This window comes from Stegodyphus dumicola, chromosome X1, assembly GCF_044657685.1.
Source record: "Stegodyphus dumicola isolate Sdum_Otavi_A_Nest chromosome X1, ASM4465768v1".
Taxonomy (NCBI): domain Eukaryota; kingdom Metazoa; phylum Arthropoda; class Arachnida; order Araneae; family Eresidae; genus Stegodyphus; species Stegodyphus dumicola.
Window position 1 is genome coordinate 202,327,029 of NC_140780.1, and position 19,919 is coordinate 202,346,947.

The 19,919-nt window shown below is 31.3% G+C and overlaps 1 protein-coding gene across 3 annotated transcripts in view; it reads right to left on the reverse strand.

Moving 5' to 3' along the window:
* Positions 1-2,310: 2,310 nt before the first annotated feature.
* LOC118203546 (deubiquitinase OTUD6B) overlaps positions 2,311-19,919 on the reverse strand; it is a 116,577-nt gene continuing 98,968 nt past the window's right edge. For all 3 annotated transcript variants that reach the window (XM_085808063.1, XM_085808062.1, XM_085808064.1), the window contains 2 exons: positions 14,578-14,684; positions 2,311-4,804 (listed from right to left, as the gene is read on the reverse strand). In XM_085808063.1, the coding sequence (XP_085664189.1) occupies positions 4,741-4,804; positions 14,578-14,684 (171 nt within the window). In that variant the 3' untranslated portion in view covers positions 2,311-4,740. The remainder of the gene's footprint in view (positions 4,805-14,577; positions 14,685-19,919) is intronic.

A 19,919-nucleotide genomic window follows, 5' to 3' on the forward strand; every position in this document is an offset into this window, starting at 1 on the left:
GGTTGGATCTTTTATCAGATCTGTCTTCTACTGCCAATGAAGAGAAATAAATTCTAAAAATCAGTGGAATTCACAAGATCCCATTTATGAAATTAAAAAAATTCAAAATACTTTTCTACAAACATTTTAACACATCATAAAGACTGGACAATAATTTTTTAATCCTTTGAGGGGTGGTATACAAAATAATTTAAACTGTGGTAAAATTTTGCACGAATTGTAACTTATGGACCCTAAGAACACAAAACTGAGACTTTAAAAAAAAAAAAAAAAAAACTAGAGCGAAATACTAAATTTTGAGAGCCAGTATCTATTTTATACCAATGCCCCTCTAAGAATATTGTTTTTCAGGTAGTTGCCAAGTGTTAATTTTTGTTTTTTAAATTAATTTTGTGTACTTTTGATGTGCATCTATAGTTTAGATCATAGATGGGTGCTTGAATATAGTTAAGTAAGTCTGAAGACAAAAACTTTAGTATGTTGCATTTTTTGAAGTTATTATACATTTAAGCTTTAGATAGATAATATATAAAAAAGAGCATGCTTCATGCTATGATACCAAAAATCGCCCCCCACAAACACACACTTTCGACTATAGAAGCCTGTTAGAGCCCCTTTTTAATTTTTCTTTAATATACGATTTTGTTCCGGAAGAAACGCCGTTAAACAATTTTATTATCTGATACACCTCAAAGCACTTTTTTCAATTTTCAGCCCTTTTTCATCTTTTGGATAAATTTTGGTTTGCAACTAAAACTGGCCTTAGAAATATTTTCCCTCCTTTCACCAACTGTGAAAATTCATTTCAAAAACCACCTATTTGTATCCTAACCCAGGGGGGGGGATTTTTCTTGTGTTCCCTAGTCTCTCATCTGAAATTAACAAAGACAATACGCTACAGAATTAAAGCATGTTTTCAAATCAGCAGTTTCTCCATTCCACTAAGAGATGGAGCTAAAGTGCATTTCTATTTCCCATATTTTTAAGTGAGCTTTCTCTTTGTATGATGTTATCACAGCCTTTGTGAAGATGACATGATCCCTGAATGACAAATTAGCTGTCAATCGCTTCTTTTCATTTTCACTACATTTTAGGATTTTGGAAAACATGAACATGTCACATTTAACCCCTACAATTGTGTAACGTTTTGACGCCAGGCGACAGTTTTGAAATCGATGAGTTTTTCTCCTGAGAAAGGGTGAAGTGCTGAAATCAAAATTTTAGCTCAACCTAGACGAATAAGAAACTTGAGTGGAATAAACAAAGAATAAAACAAAACTAATATACTTGTATTCAGTCCTAGCACAGGGTCAGTAAACTACCTATGCCCCCCATGAACATAATATTTAATCCTAAACAACTCATAAATTAATCATAAAAAAAATTATTACATCATACACTCTACAAAGAAACTATCATCTCACAGAGTTGAAAATGAGAAGCTTAGTGCTGCCATCTATTGGCATGATACTTTCAGTATGGGCACAAGTATATTTTATATATCAGTCTTAAAATCACATAACAATCTTCTTTTAATTATCACTTCTGACTGAAATGCAGTAAATATACAAGATTCAGCATATGTATGTCATATATTTGCAGATTTTGAATTTTTTTCTTCTCCTCCAATAGAATTTATGAATCTTCAAAGATGATACCTTGGAACGACGTATATTAATTTCATAACTGCAAAATATTGAGCATTCATTGTGTAGTGCTGCTATTTAGAAACAAAAGGAAATACTGGAAACTTACGATTACAGCTTTTCGAATAGAAAAATTAGCATTTTTAGGAGGTTAAAAATTCACAAACATACGGTATATTTTATATACTGGTGCCCTTTAAAGGGCTAAAATGCAATGGCTTCATAAAATTGAATACATTAAAGTTAAGTATTCAACAGCTAAATAAAGTGACAAAGAGTCAAAAAGTGAATACTGTAGTTAATTTCCACGGGATTTATTTGAAATATAAAAATGATTAGCTTTCTATAATTTAGGGTGAAAAATGCTCACAAATATGCAGATAGAATGTTGAACTGAAGATTCTGATTCAGAACTCGTCTGAAAAACATACCAAAATACTTAAATACTATTCCATTTTTAATCCACAATTATAAGATAACTTCAAGTATATTTTGGCATTTATAATATATGCTTCCTGAAAAGATCACATTTCCCCCCAATATATTTGATACTTTAAAGAAATTCATTCAATAACTATGATTTATGAAATATACTTTGAAAGACATTTTTTAACACTATAAAAGAAATTCATTCAAAACCTATGATTTATGAAATACACAGAAATTATACTCAAAAACTTTATTCATCTTTAATCACAGATAATCCAGTAGAGTAAATCACATAAGATATACATGTAAATGCAGTTAAAACACAAAAATGAACATTTTTTTTCTTTTTTTTCTTTTTGGAAGCTGAGGATCAGAACTATCAACAGGCTGCAGGCACAACAGAGTTATAATGCTCTCCAAGACCATACACATGTCTATGATAGCTGAAAAGAAAAGTTACATAATTACCTTATTTTTTCCTGAAATATAAAGTACTAACTTATTAAAAATAAGTTTACTTCACTTCTTTATATGAAAGATACACATACTCTACAATACTAGCAATTTCCTTTTCATAACTGGTCTTCAATTTATACTTCACAAATGTACGATTACTTTAAAAATAAAGTAGGGCTCTTTTTAATAATCTGCATGCTTCAGTTTCAAAATTCAACAGATTTGCCCTGTCTCTGATGTATTTTCAAATGTATATGTGACAATCCATGCATGTACGTACAGCAAACTAGAGCACATATGGATTTATGATGCACTTTGTATTTAACTGAGCACCAATGTACTGAACCTTTCAAAATCAAGTCTTAATTTTTGTTTTAAATTTAGTATATGCAAAGTTATATAATAATTCACTTTAAAGTAACTATGGGTTTCATATTTCACTGTAGTAATATTTCAAGTGTGCTTAGAGTTTGAATATAGACCTTGATGAGATCAAAAGTTAATAAATTGTGGAGGTTTCATAACAAGGAAAAGACACATTTATAAAAATATAAACTTTACTAAGCATAACATAATGACACTTCAATGAGAAAATTGAACTGCTGTGCCATTTTGTCACTCTGAGAATCAAGATTTGAATTTTTATTTTGTAAAGTTTACACGAACTGCTAATATACGACAGCTTAAACAGAGGTGGGCTCTTTAAATCGCTGCGTGCTAATGAAAACATTCTCGTGTCTGATTTATATCCAATTCCCTTTTTTATTTTATTTTTTCCCTCTACTATGTACGGTCTTTAAAGGTTACTGCGCGGAGTTTTTTTACGCTTTGCATTGCCTTCAGATATATTTTTGTTTCTTCTCTTTTTATTTAGGAAAGCCTCACCTCCAGTCTATTATGGCGGGAAGGTGCTATTTATCAGAGGAAGAATACCCTCGTATGGTTAGTGAACCATTTACTAACACAAATGAGAGTAATGATTCATTTTCTAAAGAGTTTAAAAGTGATACTTTTTCTAAGAGTTAGAAAGTGATACTTCTCTGTGCTTAGAGATTTACCACACTCAGTCTTCATTTTAAATTTTGTTGCGTGTTACTGTAGTCTTTATTATGTTGTTTTATTAATTTTAAATTTTATTGATTTATTTTATCAATTAAATCTTTGGAATAATTTGGATAGTGCTTCCGAAAATTATTTTACAAGATAAGCAATTTTTTTATGAATATTTTCATGTAAAATAAAGAAAAAAAACGTTATTAAGTGCTAATTTTAACATATGTAAGAACTCAAGTAATAATCTAAAATTATACCAAAAATTACGATGCTAGAAGCGTAACTTTGTTTTCTGACTTTTTTTATAAAACTAGGCTTAGCGACGCAAAACCTTCATCCTGTACGATGAATGCCTTCGATTTCCTTCCGTCCCGCACGAGCGTCTTAAGGTGCACCGTCATGAAAAGGTTAAAGTGACAAAGAGTCAAGAGGTAAATACTGTAGTTAATTTCCACGAGATTTATTAGAAATATAAAAATGATTAGCTTTCTATGATTTAGGGTGAGAAATGTTCAGAAATATGAAGATAGAAAAATGAACTGAAGATTGATTCGATTTCCTTCCGTCCCGCACGAGCATCTTAAGGTGCACCGTCATGAAAAGGTTAAAGTGACAAAGAGTCAAGAGGTAAATACTGTAGTTAATTTCCACGAGATTTATTAGAAATATAAAAATGATTAGCTTTCTATGATTTAGGGTGAGAAATGTTCAGAAATATGAAGATAGAAAAATGAACTGAAGATTCTGATTCAGAACTCGTCTGAAAAACATACCAAAATACTTAAATACTATTCCATTTTTAATCCACAATTATATAAGATAACTTCAAGTATATTTTGGCATTTATAATATATGCTTCCTGAAAAGATCACATTTCCCCCCCCCAATATATTTGATACTTTAAAGAAATTCATTCAATAACTATGATTTATGAAATATACTTTGAAAGACATTTTTTAACACTATAAAAGAAATTCATTCAAAACCTATGATTTCTGAAATACACCAAAATTATACTAAAAAACTTTATTCATCTTTAATCACAGACAATCCAGTAGAGTAAATCACATAAGATATACATGTAAATGCAGTTAAAACACAAAAATGAACTTTTTTTTTTTTTTTTTTTTTTTTTGGAAGCTGAGGATCAGAACTATCAACAGGCTGCAGGCACAACAGAGTTATAATGCTCTCCAAGACCATACACATGTCTATGATAGCTGAAAAGAAAAGTTACATAATTACTTTATTTTTTCCTGAAATATAAAGTACTAATTTATTAACACTTTTACTTCACTTCTTTATATGAAAGATACACATACTCTACAATACTAGCAATTTCCTTTTCATAACTGGTCTTCAATTTATACACGCCATAAACTTCACATATGTACGATTACTTTAAAAATAAAGTAGGGCTCTTTTCAGTAATCTGCATGCTTCAGTTTCAAAATTCAACAGATTTGCCGTGTTTCTGATGTATTTTGAAATGTATGTGTGACAATCCATGCATGTACATACTGCAAACTACAGCACATGTGGATTTATGATGCACTTTGTATTTAACTGAGCAGTACCCAATATCTGCAAAAATTTAAATATGTCCACATTACAGATTTTGATTTGTTCTTTTTTCTTTCAAAAAATGCATCTTCTTATTATTTATAAACAGAACAGTTTCTGTGAGCCATAAAGAAAACCAAACATCAGTTTTTCGTCATTTCAGTCACCAATAGACTGGTGACATTCCATGAGGTGGCTGATAATCAAAGTACCAAATGTAAATTACTGTAGATTAGTTACATTATGTTTTGGTTTAAAATAGCTGCTATCACTCAATTTATTTGAAATAAATAATGTACTAATTAATCATTTAATGTCCAAAGTTGCTTAATTTGTGCATAAAATATTCAACAACTATTTCAAGTATCAGAAATATGTAAATTACTTATTTTCTATAATTTAAGGTGAACAAATGTTTACAATCACAAAAGTCCATTTATTTAATAAGACATATTAAAAAGCATTTTATATTAGTATGATGTATAGCAGTGTCTTTAGCAATGATGCATGCAGATATTTGGTGTAACCCAAATTCATACAAATGGCAAATGCTGCTCTGCAGCATTAACTGCCATATACTTTGTAACTGCTGATAAAATACATGCATATTACAAAATGACTGGCACAGAAGGTGCGAGGGTTGTCACCATAAGTCATTCCCTTGGCAATGTTAACAATAAATGAGAATGAAAAAAATTTCTTCCTCCAATATACATTAAATGAAAGCACCAATGTACTGAACCTTTCAAAATCAAGTCTTAATTTTTGTTTTAAATTTAGTATATGCAAAGTTATATAATAATTCACTTTAAAGTAATTATGGGTTTCATATTTCACTGTAGTACATCAATATTTCAAGTGTGCTTAGAGTTTGAATATAGACCTCGATGAGATCAAAAGTTAATAAATTTGTTTAGGTTTCATAACAAGGAAAAGACACACTTATAAAAATATAAACTTTACTAAACATTACATAATGACACTTCAATGAGAAAACTGAACTGTTGTGCAAAACTTCATGCTTAAACTTTATGTTCATGCATTGTTTCCACAGCAACATAGCATTTCATCTTATTTGGTTCTTTCATTTCCATAGCAACACCACAGTTTCGCCCAGTGAGGGAGAGTGAAAAATACAAAATACAGTAAGACCCCGCTTAACGCGGGGGAAACGTTCCATCAAAGTAGAGCGTAATGCGAAACAGCGCTAAACGAGGCTATCTTTACATGTAAATATTGGGGTTAGGGGAAGATGGCTAGGAAATTGGTTAGGTATTAAATTAAAAAAGTATGTAAAAATAAAACCAAACATTTATTTCTTAAAGCCCAAATTAGTACCACATTATTATTTCTTGCAAAAATAAAACAAAATATAAATAACAAAACAAATATTCTTAAAAAAAACAAATAAAATTCTAAGTCAGTCATATTTAGATAGCCTTCCGCGTTTTCAGTGTTCTGCCTTTTTGTGACAAAAGCATCTAATGTTGTTTGCCTTTTTCTTTTGCGTTGTTCTCTTAAAAGTTCTTCATAAACGGATAGAGCATCTCTAACACCATGCCTTACTTTTGAGCTCCTGTCAAAATTCGGATGATTTTCAATGAATTGATCCATTATTTCAGTTATGGTAGACAAACTCCTTTTTACAAACGCCATCGAAAGTTCTTTTTGCTCTTCTTCTGAATCACTGCTGTCAACATTTTTGTTTTCTTCTTGTTCAGTTAATTCCTTGAGCTCATCATTAGAAAGACTAACCGCTGCTTCTTGAATTATTTCTTCGACATCTTCCACATTTACCCCTTCAAAATATGTCTGTACAATACCGCACCAAACAAGAAATACAAGTACACTCTTTCGGATATGTATTTGAAACCTATCGCTGCATAATATTTCGGGAAATCCCCGTATGCTGCGAGCGATTTCGTGGAATCCCCAAGTTGAAATAAAAGAGCGCTAAACTGAAACAGCGCTAAACGAAACAGCGTTAAGCGGGGTCTTACTGTATATATAACTGAAATTATACAAGTTATATGTAGAAGGTGGTAGACAAATTATGAGGGAATTTGACATGCTGTCCTGATTTTGGGATAGTTTACAGAATAGTTGACATGGTATTCTTCAATGTGTCAATCTTACTGGAAGGTTTAGTGTTATGCACTAAAGTTTTATCACTAATAAAAAATGCATGTTTGGGTCAATCAATTGAAATAGTTTTATTCTTATCGTGCACTGGGATGATAAAAATTTTGTCACGTCGCTAAATGAGAGGATGAGGACCTGACTATGGTTGTTTAAGAGGCTTAACTGAGTCAATTCTCAAATAAACATGAGAACATGATTTTATGGATGGATTAATGTGGACAGGTTCTGAACAGTGTTTTTATGTTGCAATGGGAATCACAGATTGCATTATAGATCATAAACGATTGACACATGTTGGTGTCGGGGATGGTGAAGAAAGCTGATCTGAGCACAAGATATCCGAAGGTAGCCTTAAGGTAATACCAGAGACTAACTCAGAACAAGTTGCTTGGATATCATTTTTGATGGAAGATCGAATGGCTGAAAGTATAAGAGGTAACAGTTCTGTCCAGCAAGGGTTTCTCACACTTCTATGTTATTTTTCAGCTGGTGAAGGAACCATTCAATGATTCCATTGGCTTGAGACCTATAGGCAGTGTTACGAATAGGATGAGTGCTTAGCAGGTGCATGAACTCCCTGAAAAGACGTGATTCAAAGTTGTGACCCAGCTGGTAGTGATAGTAGAAGGGCATCCAAAATGATCTATCCATCCACTAATTAGAGCTTTACAAGTTGTTTCAGCTGATGTATCAGATGTAGCAATTACTTCGGTCCATCGTGGTTAAGCAATATTGATAACCTTCAGAAATTGGTAATGGGCCAATAAATTGATGTGAATATAAGAAAAATCTGCCATCAGGAAGTAAAAATGTCGAAATGGGGGATTTTGTATGCCCATATATTTTTGAATGTTAACATTCCTCACAAGTCTTCATGGAGTTTTTGATAAAAGTATCCATGTTAGGCCAAATGCAACTTTTGTATATTAATTTTGAAGTGGCAGATATACTTGGATGGGAAAGGTTGTGAATACTTTGGAACATGATGGATCTAAATGAAAAGGGAATAAAAGAATGAGGAACATCGGTTGTAGAGTCACAGTAGAGATAAAATATCTTTATGAGGGAAATACTGTTTAAGAGCTTCAAAAAAAGATTTAGAATTTATCAGTTGTTGAAGTTCATTGTTTGTGAGTTGTGCTGAGGCTAACGAAATCCAGAATAGGTGAGCGAGAAACAGAATCTACTTTTATTCAGGAGAGTGTCTCAGCAATAACATTTTCCCTACCTTTAAAATATTGTTATCAGTGGAAAATTAAGATATATAATCTAGGTGTCTCAATTGTCGAGGCCAGCGCTTTTCTGCTTTTTGTCTGAAAACAAATGTTAGTGGTTTCTGGTCGGTAAATATAACGAAGTTGTGACCTTCTAACGTGTGCCAAAATTTCCTGATAGATTCATATATTGCCAAAAGTTCGCAGTCATATGTATACCATTTCCATAGACTTTTATTCAATTTTAAAGAAAGAAATGCTATCGGCTCCCATTACCCATTTTGGATTTGCATAAGAGAGCTGACAATAGCAACATCAGATGCATTGGTCCAAAGACTGACTTCAGGTATGTGCCTACCCTAAAATCGTCATTTGGTGAAAATTTTCGATTTTTTTTTATTATTATTTATTTTATAGGCTACACATTTAGGTTTCCAAAAATGCTTTATTTTTGTTTTTATGATAACTAGAAGCAAAGTTACAGTACAAATAACAAACCGAAAGTGAAGTTTTGGATGCCGGAAATTAGCATTTAAAGGGACGTAAAAATGCAAACAATACATTTAAACAGCTATTTTCTAATTCAGAAGTCAAACAACAAAAAACAGCGTTGTATTTTCAAATTTTCACAGGACTAGTTTTAATGATTTTACCGAACCACCATACTCAGCTGCAAAAGCGCAAATGAACCAGCTTTTGCAGCTGAGGATGGTGGTTCGGTAAAACCATCAAAACCAGTCCTGTGAAATTTTGAAAATATAACGCTGATTTTTGTTGTTTGACTTGTGAATTAGTATTTGTTCGGCGTATTATTGTGTCTTAGCTATTTTCTAATTATTAAACAATATTAAAGCTGTAAAAGCAACATGTCTTTCACTGTGTGAAAAGAATTTGCTGATAAAATGCCTACATTGGAAGACTCAAAACAATAATGAGTGTTTTAATAACCTTTTGCGGACTATTTTACTTAAAGAAACTTTTGTCCAACTGAAAACATTGCTTTTAGGTGCACAAATTACTGTATTATTTAATCCAGGATATTTAGGACTTTTACCTGTTTTCGGGTATCTAGAAATAGAAATTAATCCCATTATCTTTGAAAGCTACATGGGAATAAACAAACAACGAATTCAGAAATCGAAACATCAATCTCTACCAGCAACAAACTTATGCAGAAAAAAGCTACAAGAAAGTCAAAATTAGTTAAAAATGAAGCAAAACAGGGCCTAACATATAAATGTGGTCAGCTTTAAAGGTTTAAAGTATCTAAAAAAATTTTATGCTGTATTAAAATCTTTAAATGCATTTTCTGAGAAACTGTGTTTTTTGTTACTTTTGATTGCGATTACATTCATTTCTCAAAATGTTTTACTCATCTTTAGCTATGTTCTGTAGCAAAATCTGACCTCTTATTTATTTATTTATTAATAGTATTTTTAAGAGGAATTTTTTTTTTTTTTTTTGTTTGTTTTGAGTTTTCGTACCAAGTTTGGAATATTTCAAAAAATTTTATAAGTACAGCAAATCTTTTTGCTGTAGAACAAAGATAAGTTATGTTATTTATATACTGTGTAAGGATTATTGAAATATATTCATTAGAATCTATTATAGGAGATGTGGCGTAAATGAAAATTTTCACAAAACGTTTCTAAATATTGCCTTCATTTAAAAATTAATGAAAATTTCTGTAAAATCCCATTAAAATTCATAGTTTTATATCCCATCTTACTCAAAATCATGTGTGTTTAATTAAAATATTATGTATTTAAAAAAAATTGCTTCGTATGTAGCCTTTTAGTTGAACAGAAAGATTTCTTTTCTGTTAGAATGACCTTCAAGAAACTTAATTAAAGGGGACAGAATGTGTGCAGCATGTGGCACAAATCTGCAATAAAAACTGAATAGGTCAAGAAATCTGTGAAGATGTGTTAGGCATTGCTGGTCTAGGAAATTTTGAAATTGCATCAACTCGATCTGGAATTGGAGAAATATCTTAATTAGAGACTTTCAATCCTAAGAAATATAAGGTAGGAACTCCAAATGTACACACTAAGGGTTCAACTGCGAAACCATAAGGGATCTAATCTTATAAAGGGCGCTTATAGATGTTCAGTATGTTCTTCACTTAAGGCAATCAAAATATCATCAATAAATGCATGTACACTGTTTAAACCTCTCGTCACTTCATTGATAAACATTCTGAAAAGTGCTTGATGCATTGCACAAACCAAATTGCATATGAGTGCTCTCGAAAAGTCTAAATGGTGTACACAGTTTTATGAACATCACTAGGAGCAATCGAAATTTGATGAAATGTTGTGACTAAATCTACATCGGAGAATATGTTGCACCCATGGAGTTGACTAGTGAAATCAATAATACAGTACAAAGTCTGAAATCCAGACTTGTTGGGACTTTGGCGATTCCAGATTTGGGATTTTTCCAGATAATAGATCATCAGTTTAAATCTAGTAAGATGGCATGTAGAAATTATAAAATTATGAAATCATCATTTATGAAATAATATAGTATTTATGATCTAAAGGATATCAAAATTTACAAAAAAAAAAAAAAAAGCTTAATATTTATTTGTTTACTTTATTAAACGTTTCTTTCAATTTAAGTTGCTTCATTTTTTGTGATAATACTTTCTTTTTAATTCTGTAGACAGACATAATCTCTTGTTCAGTTACATTGTTGAAGTCTTGTAACTGCTGTTTCAAAAATTCCGACTAACTTGTCAATCAAAATTTTCTCGTTTTCAGTAAATTCTTTGTCACTTTCTTCACTAAAGGTAGAGGTATTTTATGGATCTAGAACCATACTACAAATTTCACCATTCATTAATTGATTGATGATTGAGAAGCATTGTCATCACAATGAAAAATTGCTTTTATATCATCTTCATTTATTACCGCTTATCCACATTTCTTTACAAAATCCATTAATTGGAAAATTTCCGAAAACCTTTAAAATTAGCGGCTATCATCATCAAATTTAGCTATCATTCACTATACATATTTGGCTATGCATCATGAGCTTAGCGACTAACAAGTTGTTCCATTAAATTTTATCTTGCTTCTATCATGCAGAGACAATTAAGCCTCAATTGTTTTAGTTTAGTTATTTATTATACTTATGTCTACTTCTTGCACATGCTTAAGGCTTATCAGAGTTCGGAATAAATAAATTCCCACATACTTAAGCCTTATTGAGGGCTGGTACAAGTTGTCATATTTTGATAAACATGTGGTGATGAAAGGAAAGTATAATAAATAATGATTCGCCAGGTTATCACAGACCAACGATGTATCAATGTGGAATGTTTCGGTTTGAGAAATGTGTCAAGCAGATATGCAGCAACGGAGCCAACTTACTGATCATAAAAATTTATGCTAAAATGATTGTTTCTTCAGAAACAAGGTATTTTATTTAGTGTCAAAGTGAAATTAATAATCGGGACTCTCCAGATGTTTTATTATGTGTGGAGGGGGAATCAAATGTGCATGTGTAAAGCCTACGTGAAAAAACGGTGGTGGTTTTGAGGTCCGGATTTTAGATCATTCTGGATAATGGACGTCCGGATTTCGGACTTTGTACGGTACTAGGGATTGAATACTTATCCTTTCTGGTCTGAGCATTAAGGGTTCTAAAATCACCAACAGGACGTCAATCATTCATATCTTTTTTAGGGACCATGTGCAGTAGCGAAGAGCAATTGTTGTTGGATGGGAGAATGTGCCCTAAACATATGCTGAAAATCCATTTTTTGCAAATTTTAAATAATCAAGTACAAGCAAATGTGGTTTGGCAAAAACAAAAGGGGCAAAAGTTTCAATATGATGCTGAACTGAATGTTTGACAATTTGGTTTGCACATGGAGCTTGAACAACAGGAGGCAATTCATTTAACAACTTTGAATAATTATTATTACAAAATATAGATTTTTACAGAATATGCACTAGCAACATGCAAAATACCATGAAAATTTAATTTGGTGAAAATATCATTTCAACAGTGGATTCTGAGATCTGGTTGGAGGTTAAAATAATGTAGGAAATCTGTACCAATTATAGTATTTTGAACGTTGCACACTTAAAAAGATAAACTGTTTTCTTAACCCTCATATAAAATAATAACTTTTGTTTATATATATTTATCTCAGTACCATTTACTGCTAGAAAAGTTTGAATAGTAGTCATTTTATCAGATCTCAGGGCTGGAATTAAGGAACAATCACTACTTATACAGATTAAAAAGTTAAATATTGGTTTTGCAATCATGAACAAATAGGTGACGAAAATTAAAAGGTGAGGCATATGTCGCCGCTACTCCTTGCCTTGGAAATTTCCCTGAAAAACTGCACAGTAGAGTACACTTCTTTGCTTTAGAGACAAGCTTTCGGTGGTGCCAACATAATTCACTTTTTTCAGAGAATTTCACACAATTTGTAGCATGACAAAAATTACAATTACGAGAATGACTTGTCAAACATCACAGAAATGTAACTTCCTTGCGAAGCAATTTTATCTCTTTAAGCAGTTCAGAGTTCGGTGTAACACTAAATGATACACAGGAATCAGAAACTATGCTTACCTGAGCATGTGACACTTCCATTATTTTATATCCATTTCAGCAGCCTTTTTTTATAGTTAGAGGGATGACTGATACTAAAATGGACTGCACTTTCGTAGGTAGTTGCTGCAGAAATAATTCCAAAACAAGAGTGTCTGCCACATTATGATTTTCCACACATTACTTCGTAACATGTAAGAGTTCAGACAGCTTTCAGATTCCTAGTTGTTCACCGGCAAGTAACAGACGTATTTCCTGTGATTTGCTTTCACCACAGTGAGCAATGACTTCATTTTTCGGTTTCCCACATGGATCCAATTTATCAGAAGAAATGATGATATCCCTCATGGTCATAGCGATGTCCGGAGGTAGGTTTGATGCACAGTGACTCTACTTGGTTCTGGACTCTGTTATAGCCTTTGGAAACCTGAAAGTAGATTCCACCATCGCGAACCACAGAGATGGATCAGAAGGAATGAAAGGAGGTATTTTCATCCATTTTATATGACATATAGTTCTGGTTTCATATTCTGTCCAAATCCCACGAAAGGATCAGAAAGATGCACTCATTCAGCATCAGTCATCAATGTGGAGGTTTCATAGTAAGATAAAGCCACATTTACAAAAATATGCACTTTATTAAACATAACATGATGATGTTTCTACGAGAAAACTCAAATGCTGCGTCATTTCGCCACTCTGTGAACAAAGGTTTCATATTCTCTTTTGTAAATTTTATATGAACTGCTAACATATGACAGTCACTTCCTAATATTAAAACTGATACATACAACTGCAGTTCTGATAATTATTTTAACTGAAAGTCTGCATGCTGTTTCCATAGCAAAATAGCATTTCATGTTGTTTGGTTGTGTCATTTCCATAGCAACACCACAAATTCCTCCATTCACTGATTTTTTTTTTTTTTTCCATTTCTATTTCAGAAAAACTGGCATTTAAAATAATTACAATAGACTGATTACATTGTGTTTTGGTTAAAATATGTGTTATCACTCATTTTATTTGAAACAAATAATGTAATAATTAATCTTCATTTCACTACCCTTTCTCACCTTATCCATTGCAATTCAGTAATTACACAGTATTAAAATAATACAGTGGTAAGCTACATTGCACGAATATTGTATGATGGCAAGACCATATAAGGAAATTAGGGGTACTCTTCATACAAAACTCTTATTTAGGGACATGTAAACGGTTGGGAACCATTGGCATAGAGTATAGATTAATATTTGTATATGGATGGAGAAGTACATACATCTCAAAATAAAATCTTAATTAATTTGAATAGATTACTGCCTTAAATAAGTCTTAAAACTATCACCTGCTAACTGCCTCAACACTTCTGATCCCATTAGTAAGTTGTTTCATCATTAACATAATGTAGATAAGCATACAAAATATGCATACTAAGAAATGAAAGTAAACACAATAAAAAATTAAACGTTCTTTTGTATGCATTAATACACAATAGTCACCTGATTATTAATCTAGGGCTGTCATGTTCATCACCTGCAATTACACTAGGACCTTCAGCTTGGATAACTTCTATTGGTTTCCCACAAATATTAGATAAAGCCTGTATCTATAAAAAAATTAGAACATTAAACTTTTATCCCATAAATAAAACTAAGCTATTATAAACATAAAAGTGGGGGGAATTCCATAAAATACTAAAAGTTAATCTGATGATGCCAAATTTTTAGTATCCAAGTTTCTCACAAATGGTAATTTAATTTTCATCTTACAAGGGACATACACAATGCAACATGACCGTCAACTCATTTTGATCATGGAAAAAAATACCCTCTTTTCCCAAAATACATGTGAAATACAAATATAAGCAAAATTAAACTTTTCAACATCCAATATTTAAGAAACTATCATATTTAGATCAAATATATGTCTAATTAATAGTCATTCAAAAATCTAACCTAGACCTTTTGAGGTACATTTATTATTTATAACTTACCTACAATGCATCTGCAACATTTAAAGTGTTTTGATTTAAAATTTTATACCATAAAATTTGTTTCATATCAGCTTGTCATATATAAAGCCATGGTTTCAAACTCAAACTGCATGCAGCCAAATGCTAGATCTGAAAACAGCTGATGAGCCAGATTGCTTTTTAACAAAATGGAAACTTTTTATTAACAAAATAAAAAATATTTTAAACAAATTTTAAATTTCTATAATGATTTTACCCAGTTCTCAGCTACATGATCAGCTATGATCCTCTTCTTTCTGCTCACCATGCAAATTCTGATGGATAATGTTGGATTTCTCTCTCTCCAATTTTTGAGCCATGTGTCAGTAAATGCAAAATCCTCTCCTAGCATTTAGCAAATTAGTGAAAGAAAAGCTTTAGAAATTATCGGTTTGTAGCTTGAAACCATTCCAAATAAGAAATTTTAAAGCTGCTTGATTTTCTGCCTCTTTTGCACTTCTTAGAGACATTTGCATTTTTATTAGCTCTTAATTATTATCTCTTTTTTAAGTAAATTGTGCAGTGCTGTTTGAGAAATTCCCAGTTTATGTATAGTTTTTCTCTGATTGCAGTTACCAAGAATATTAAAATCTTTTAACAATTTATCCCTTTCTTAAGTCTTTCTGCATAGCACTTCAACAAGTTAAGGACACAAGAATTTTTTTAAAATGTTGCTTCCAGTGATTTATGCAAATTTTAAAATTAACATTTTTAGTCAGCAGAAAGACTGCCCTCTACCTATTTAGTCAATCTCCTACTCTATGATTACAAGCATACTCAATGCTTTCCTTGCTTTTTCTTTAATCTACAGTTACCACTTCTTTCCCATTCAAAGACTCTTAATATACAATAATGCTCAGAAGCATTTCACAAACTTTCTTATACCTCTGTGAACATAATTTATCAATCCCAAGCAAAATCTATACAATTTATCTAACTTTTGAAGGTAGAAACTTTAAAAGATGGGACAGAAGTTGTACTTTCACCTCTTATCAGCTAGCATTCTAGAAGGAATCTTCACTCATTTAAAATGCCTCTACAGAATTTTTTTGTAACCTTAAGATAAAGAAATTCTGCTGATTCATGTTTCGGCATTCTTAAATTTAGAGATCAAATTTGTAAGTATTACAAAACCTAACTTTTTATACATTCCTTCGGTACCTATACTTATTGTCACATCAAAAGTTTTAACAAACTCTATGTTTTAATGGTTTTCTTTTCCTGGTAGTTTTTTTTACCAAGTTCATGAGTGGCAATGGGTGTAATTTTAACTTTTTGTTTTATGCTGTGAAAATAAAAGATTGAAATTCCTTTTGATGTAAACACTGTTGTTTTTCTTTGGATTAAATACATTAAATGTTCACTTTCTCAAATTGCACAAATGCTCATAGCATTCATGTGAACAAATTTTTAATGATACACTAGGTGGAACAATGTAAATAATTTGAAATCCAAAAGTATTGCAAAAATAAGCCTACTTCATTTTTATTTTTAGAGATGGAATGTCTTTTGAGAAGACTCATGTTCTCCATGTTCTGCTTTTACTACAGCTTACCATCATATCTAAAGTTTTAACTAACTCCATATTTTAATGATTTTCTTTTTATAGTGGCTTTTAACTGAGTTTGCGAGCAGCAACATGTGTAACTCTTACTTTTACTTGTGTTGTGAAAAGAATAAAATTGAATTTCTTTTGCTATAAACAGCTTGTTTTTCTTTTGATTAAATACACAAATGTTCATTTTCCCGAATCACAAGAATGTGGGTACCAAATGTTATTCCCTGTCGTAATACTTAAATAAATTATAAAAACTGAGTATTGAACATGATGTAGATATTTGTGTGCTTGAAATTGAATTAAATGTTTTTATTTGAAACGAGAATGTTTGCAGCAAACTCACTCACGATATTTTAACAGTGTTAACACAAAGTGAATTTCAAAAAGAGTATCAAATTGCTGAAGATTTTCATGAAAAGGATTTAAGAATTAAATGAAGTTCTGTGCTGTCCGAAGAGCTGAGTTCTATATTTTGAAGTTTTACATTCTATGAAGAATTATAATCTATTAAATGAAGTTCTGTGTTTTCTGAAGAGGTATAATCTATGTTTTGACATTCTATGAAGAGCTATGTTCTATGCTTTGAAGCTTTATGTTCCATGAAGAAGTATGCTCCATTAAATGAAGTTCTGTGTTTTATGAAGAGTTGTTTCTTTCTATAAAGATATTTCTTTCTTTCTGTGCATATTTTCTTTCTATGCTCTACTAAATGAAGTTCTAAGTTCTGTGATGAACTATATTTCATTCCGTGAAGTTCTACATTCTACGGAAAACTATGCTCTACATCTTGGTGGTCTATGTTCCATGAATATGTTTTTATTCTCTAACATTCAACACTTTATGAAGAATTGTGTTCTGTTTCCTGAAATCCTATGTTGTATGAAGAGCTTTGTTTTATTTCTGAAGTTCTATGCTTTATTCCCTGATGTTATATGATCTGTGAAGAACTAGGTTTCACACCTTGAAGTTCAAGAAGTGCATTCCATTCCTTGAAGTTCTATGTTCTAGTCCCTGAAACAAAATGTTGTGTTTTATTGCTTTTATCTTACATTAAAGGACAAAATTTCAGCAGCCTTTGAAAAGCCTTTGAGAAATGGAGGAATTGAAGATGTGAATGAAGAAAATCCTGGTGGACCAAGTAGTCCACCAGGATTATTATGTGTTATCCCAATTATGAAGATGCTTACAATTATGAAGACTTACAACCCAATTATGAAGATGCTTACAACTAAAAGTAGTAAAACAATACAATACAGGCTACCCAGAAACTGAACTTATAAAAACTTTAATATCTCTCTGGGTTAAGTTGCTTCCCAACAACTTAAGGTGGGAGGATATCACATCTTAAGTTTTAACAATTTTCTTTTCTTAGAGGTTTGTTGTTGAGTTTGCAAGTGGCAATGTGTGTAACTTTACCTTTTTGTTTTATATTGTGAAAATAAAGACCGGAATTCCTGTTGCTACCAAAACAGTTTTTTTTTGTGAGGGGGGGATTAAATACACTAAATGTTCACTTTCTCGAATCACATGAATGCTGGTAGTATATTTTATTCCGTGTGTTGAATTCATCATAAAAAAACAAAAAATTTGACTCACATATGACAAAAATTGAGCCTTTTCAAAATCAGCAAATTTTGACATCATATTCCGTTTTTGCAGAAGGGTCAATTAGTAAATGTATTAGAATATATTTAAGTTTATTCCCCCTCAAATGTCATTCAATAATATTGTTTCGTGCTTTACTATTGTATTTTATTAATAGTTTTATGGTTTTCACACAAATAATTTGTACGGTTTCAAAGTCTAAAAATGTGTTATTAATATTCTCATAAAATTTTATTACTTTAGAATTGAAGGGCTTGCAACAAGAGGGGACCAGCTTCTTTGGTAGATTTTGTGTTCCTTGGTCTTTTTTCTTAAAAAAATAATAAATAACCATTCTTCGCATTGGAGTCAAAAGGCATTGCAGTATCCCTAAAAAATCATTTTTACCAGCACTTTTAATGAGAACAAACATTTAGAACATAAGTTATAAAATGAATTTTCAAAAAATTTTAAAATGTGGAGCTGGACCTTTCTTGCTGCAAGCCCTTCAATTATATTCTGGCAATCGTACAAAAAATTCATTAAAGTTTAAATCTTTTTAATTTGTAATTAATGCAAATAATATTTATTACAAGATAGCTAATATGACCATGACTGTCAATGTTTTCTAGAATATGAATTCCATAAAATTCTGTGGATAAGATCTCCATTATAAGAAAAAAAATGATAAATATTTTTAACAATAAATTGCATAACTTGCATAGAAGTGCTTCACGTACTCTCTAAATACCAGATATACTTCTAAATAATATTTTATTTTTAGTTGTACACAAATGCAGACATTTTGCTCTTCAATTTGTGTATGGCCAATAAAATATGATTCTCGTTTTTTTTTATATCAAAAAATCTCAATCAATTTTTATCACAGATGAGTTTAAACTTTTCGTGTTTTATTCTGTATAATAATTACCAGATTTTCCTAAATAAAAGCAAGGACTAAAGGAATGCGTAAAAAGTTAGATTTTGCATTTTATACATAATTTATTGTTTAACTTAAAAAATATGAAAATATGAATATTTGCACTATTTAGAACACTTTTGTAACTGGAAGTATATGCCTACAACCAACAGTTGCAAAAATAAAATTCCACTGCTGGTCTCTACTTCTGTTTACATTGGTATCTTCTTTTCTCAAGTGCATTTAATTACCCTAAAAGAAAAAATTAGAAAGAAATTTAGTGCTGTAAGTGCTATGGGCATACCCAAAACTAATTTGCTGTCTGAAATAAAAATGCTTTATCTTTGCGAGGTTCCATCTTACAGGTGCAGATAGGAAGCTGCCATTCATTAACAAAAATAGTGAAATATTGCTAGGCAGTGAATAATGTTACCAACAGTAATAACCATTATAATGATACTGTAATGTTAGCATGAGTAATAACCACTGCATTAATAAATTCCATATAGCTTATAATACACACCACATTCATGAAAGCGATTAACTCATTTTTTTATTATTATTTTTAATGCATTAACTCTCTTCAGGTTAGATTATTCAAATCTAGAAAAGCACACGAGGTCTATCTGCCTACGGAAAGGTTTGCCCTGCAGAGGACTTCCTAACGGAAACTGGCTTGTACTCATATTACAAAGGAGATAAACACCTCTAAAAAATGCCATGCAGCCAACCCATTTCCCTGCAATTAAACCCAGATTTAAATCTCAGT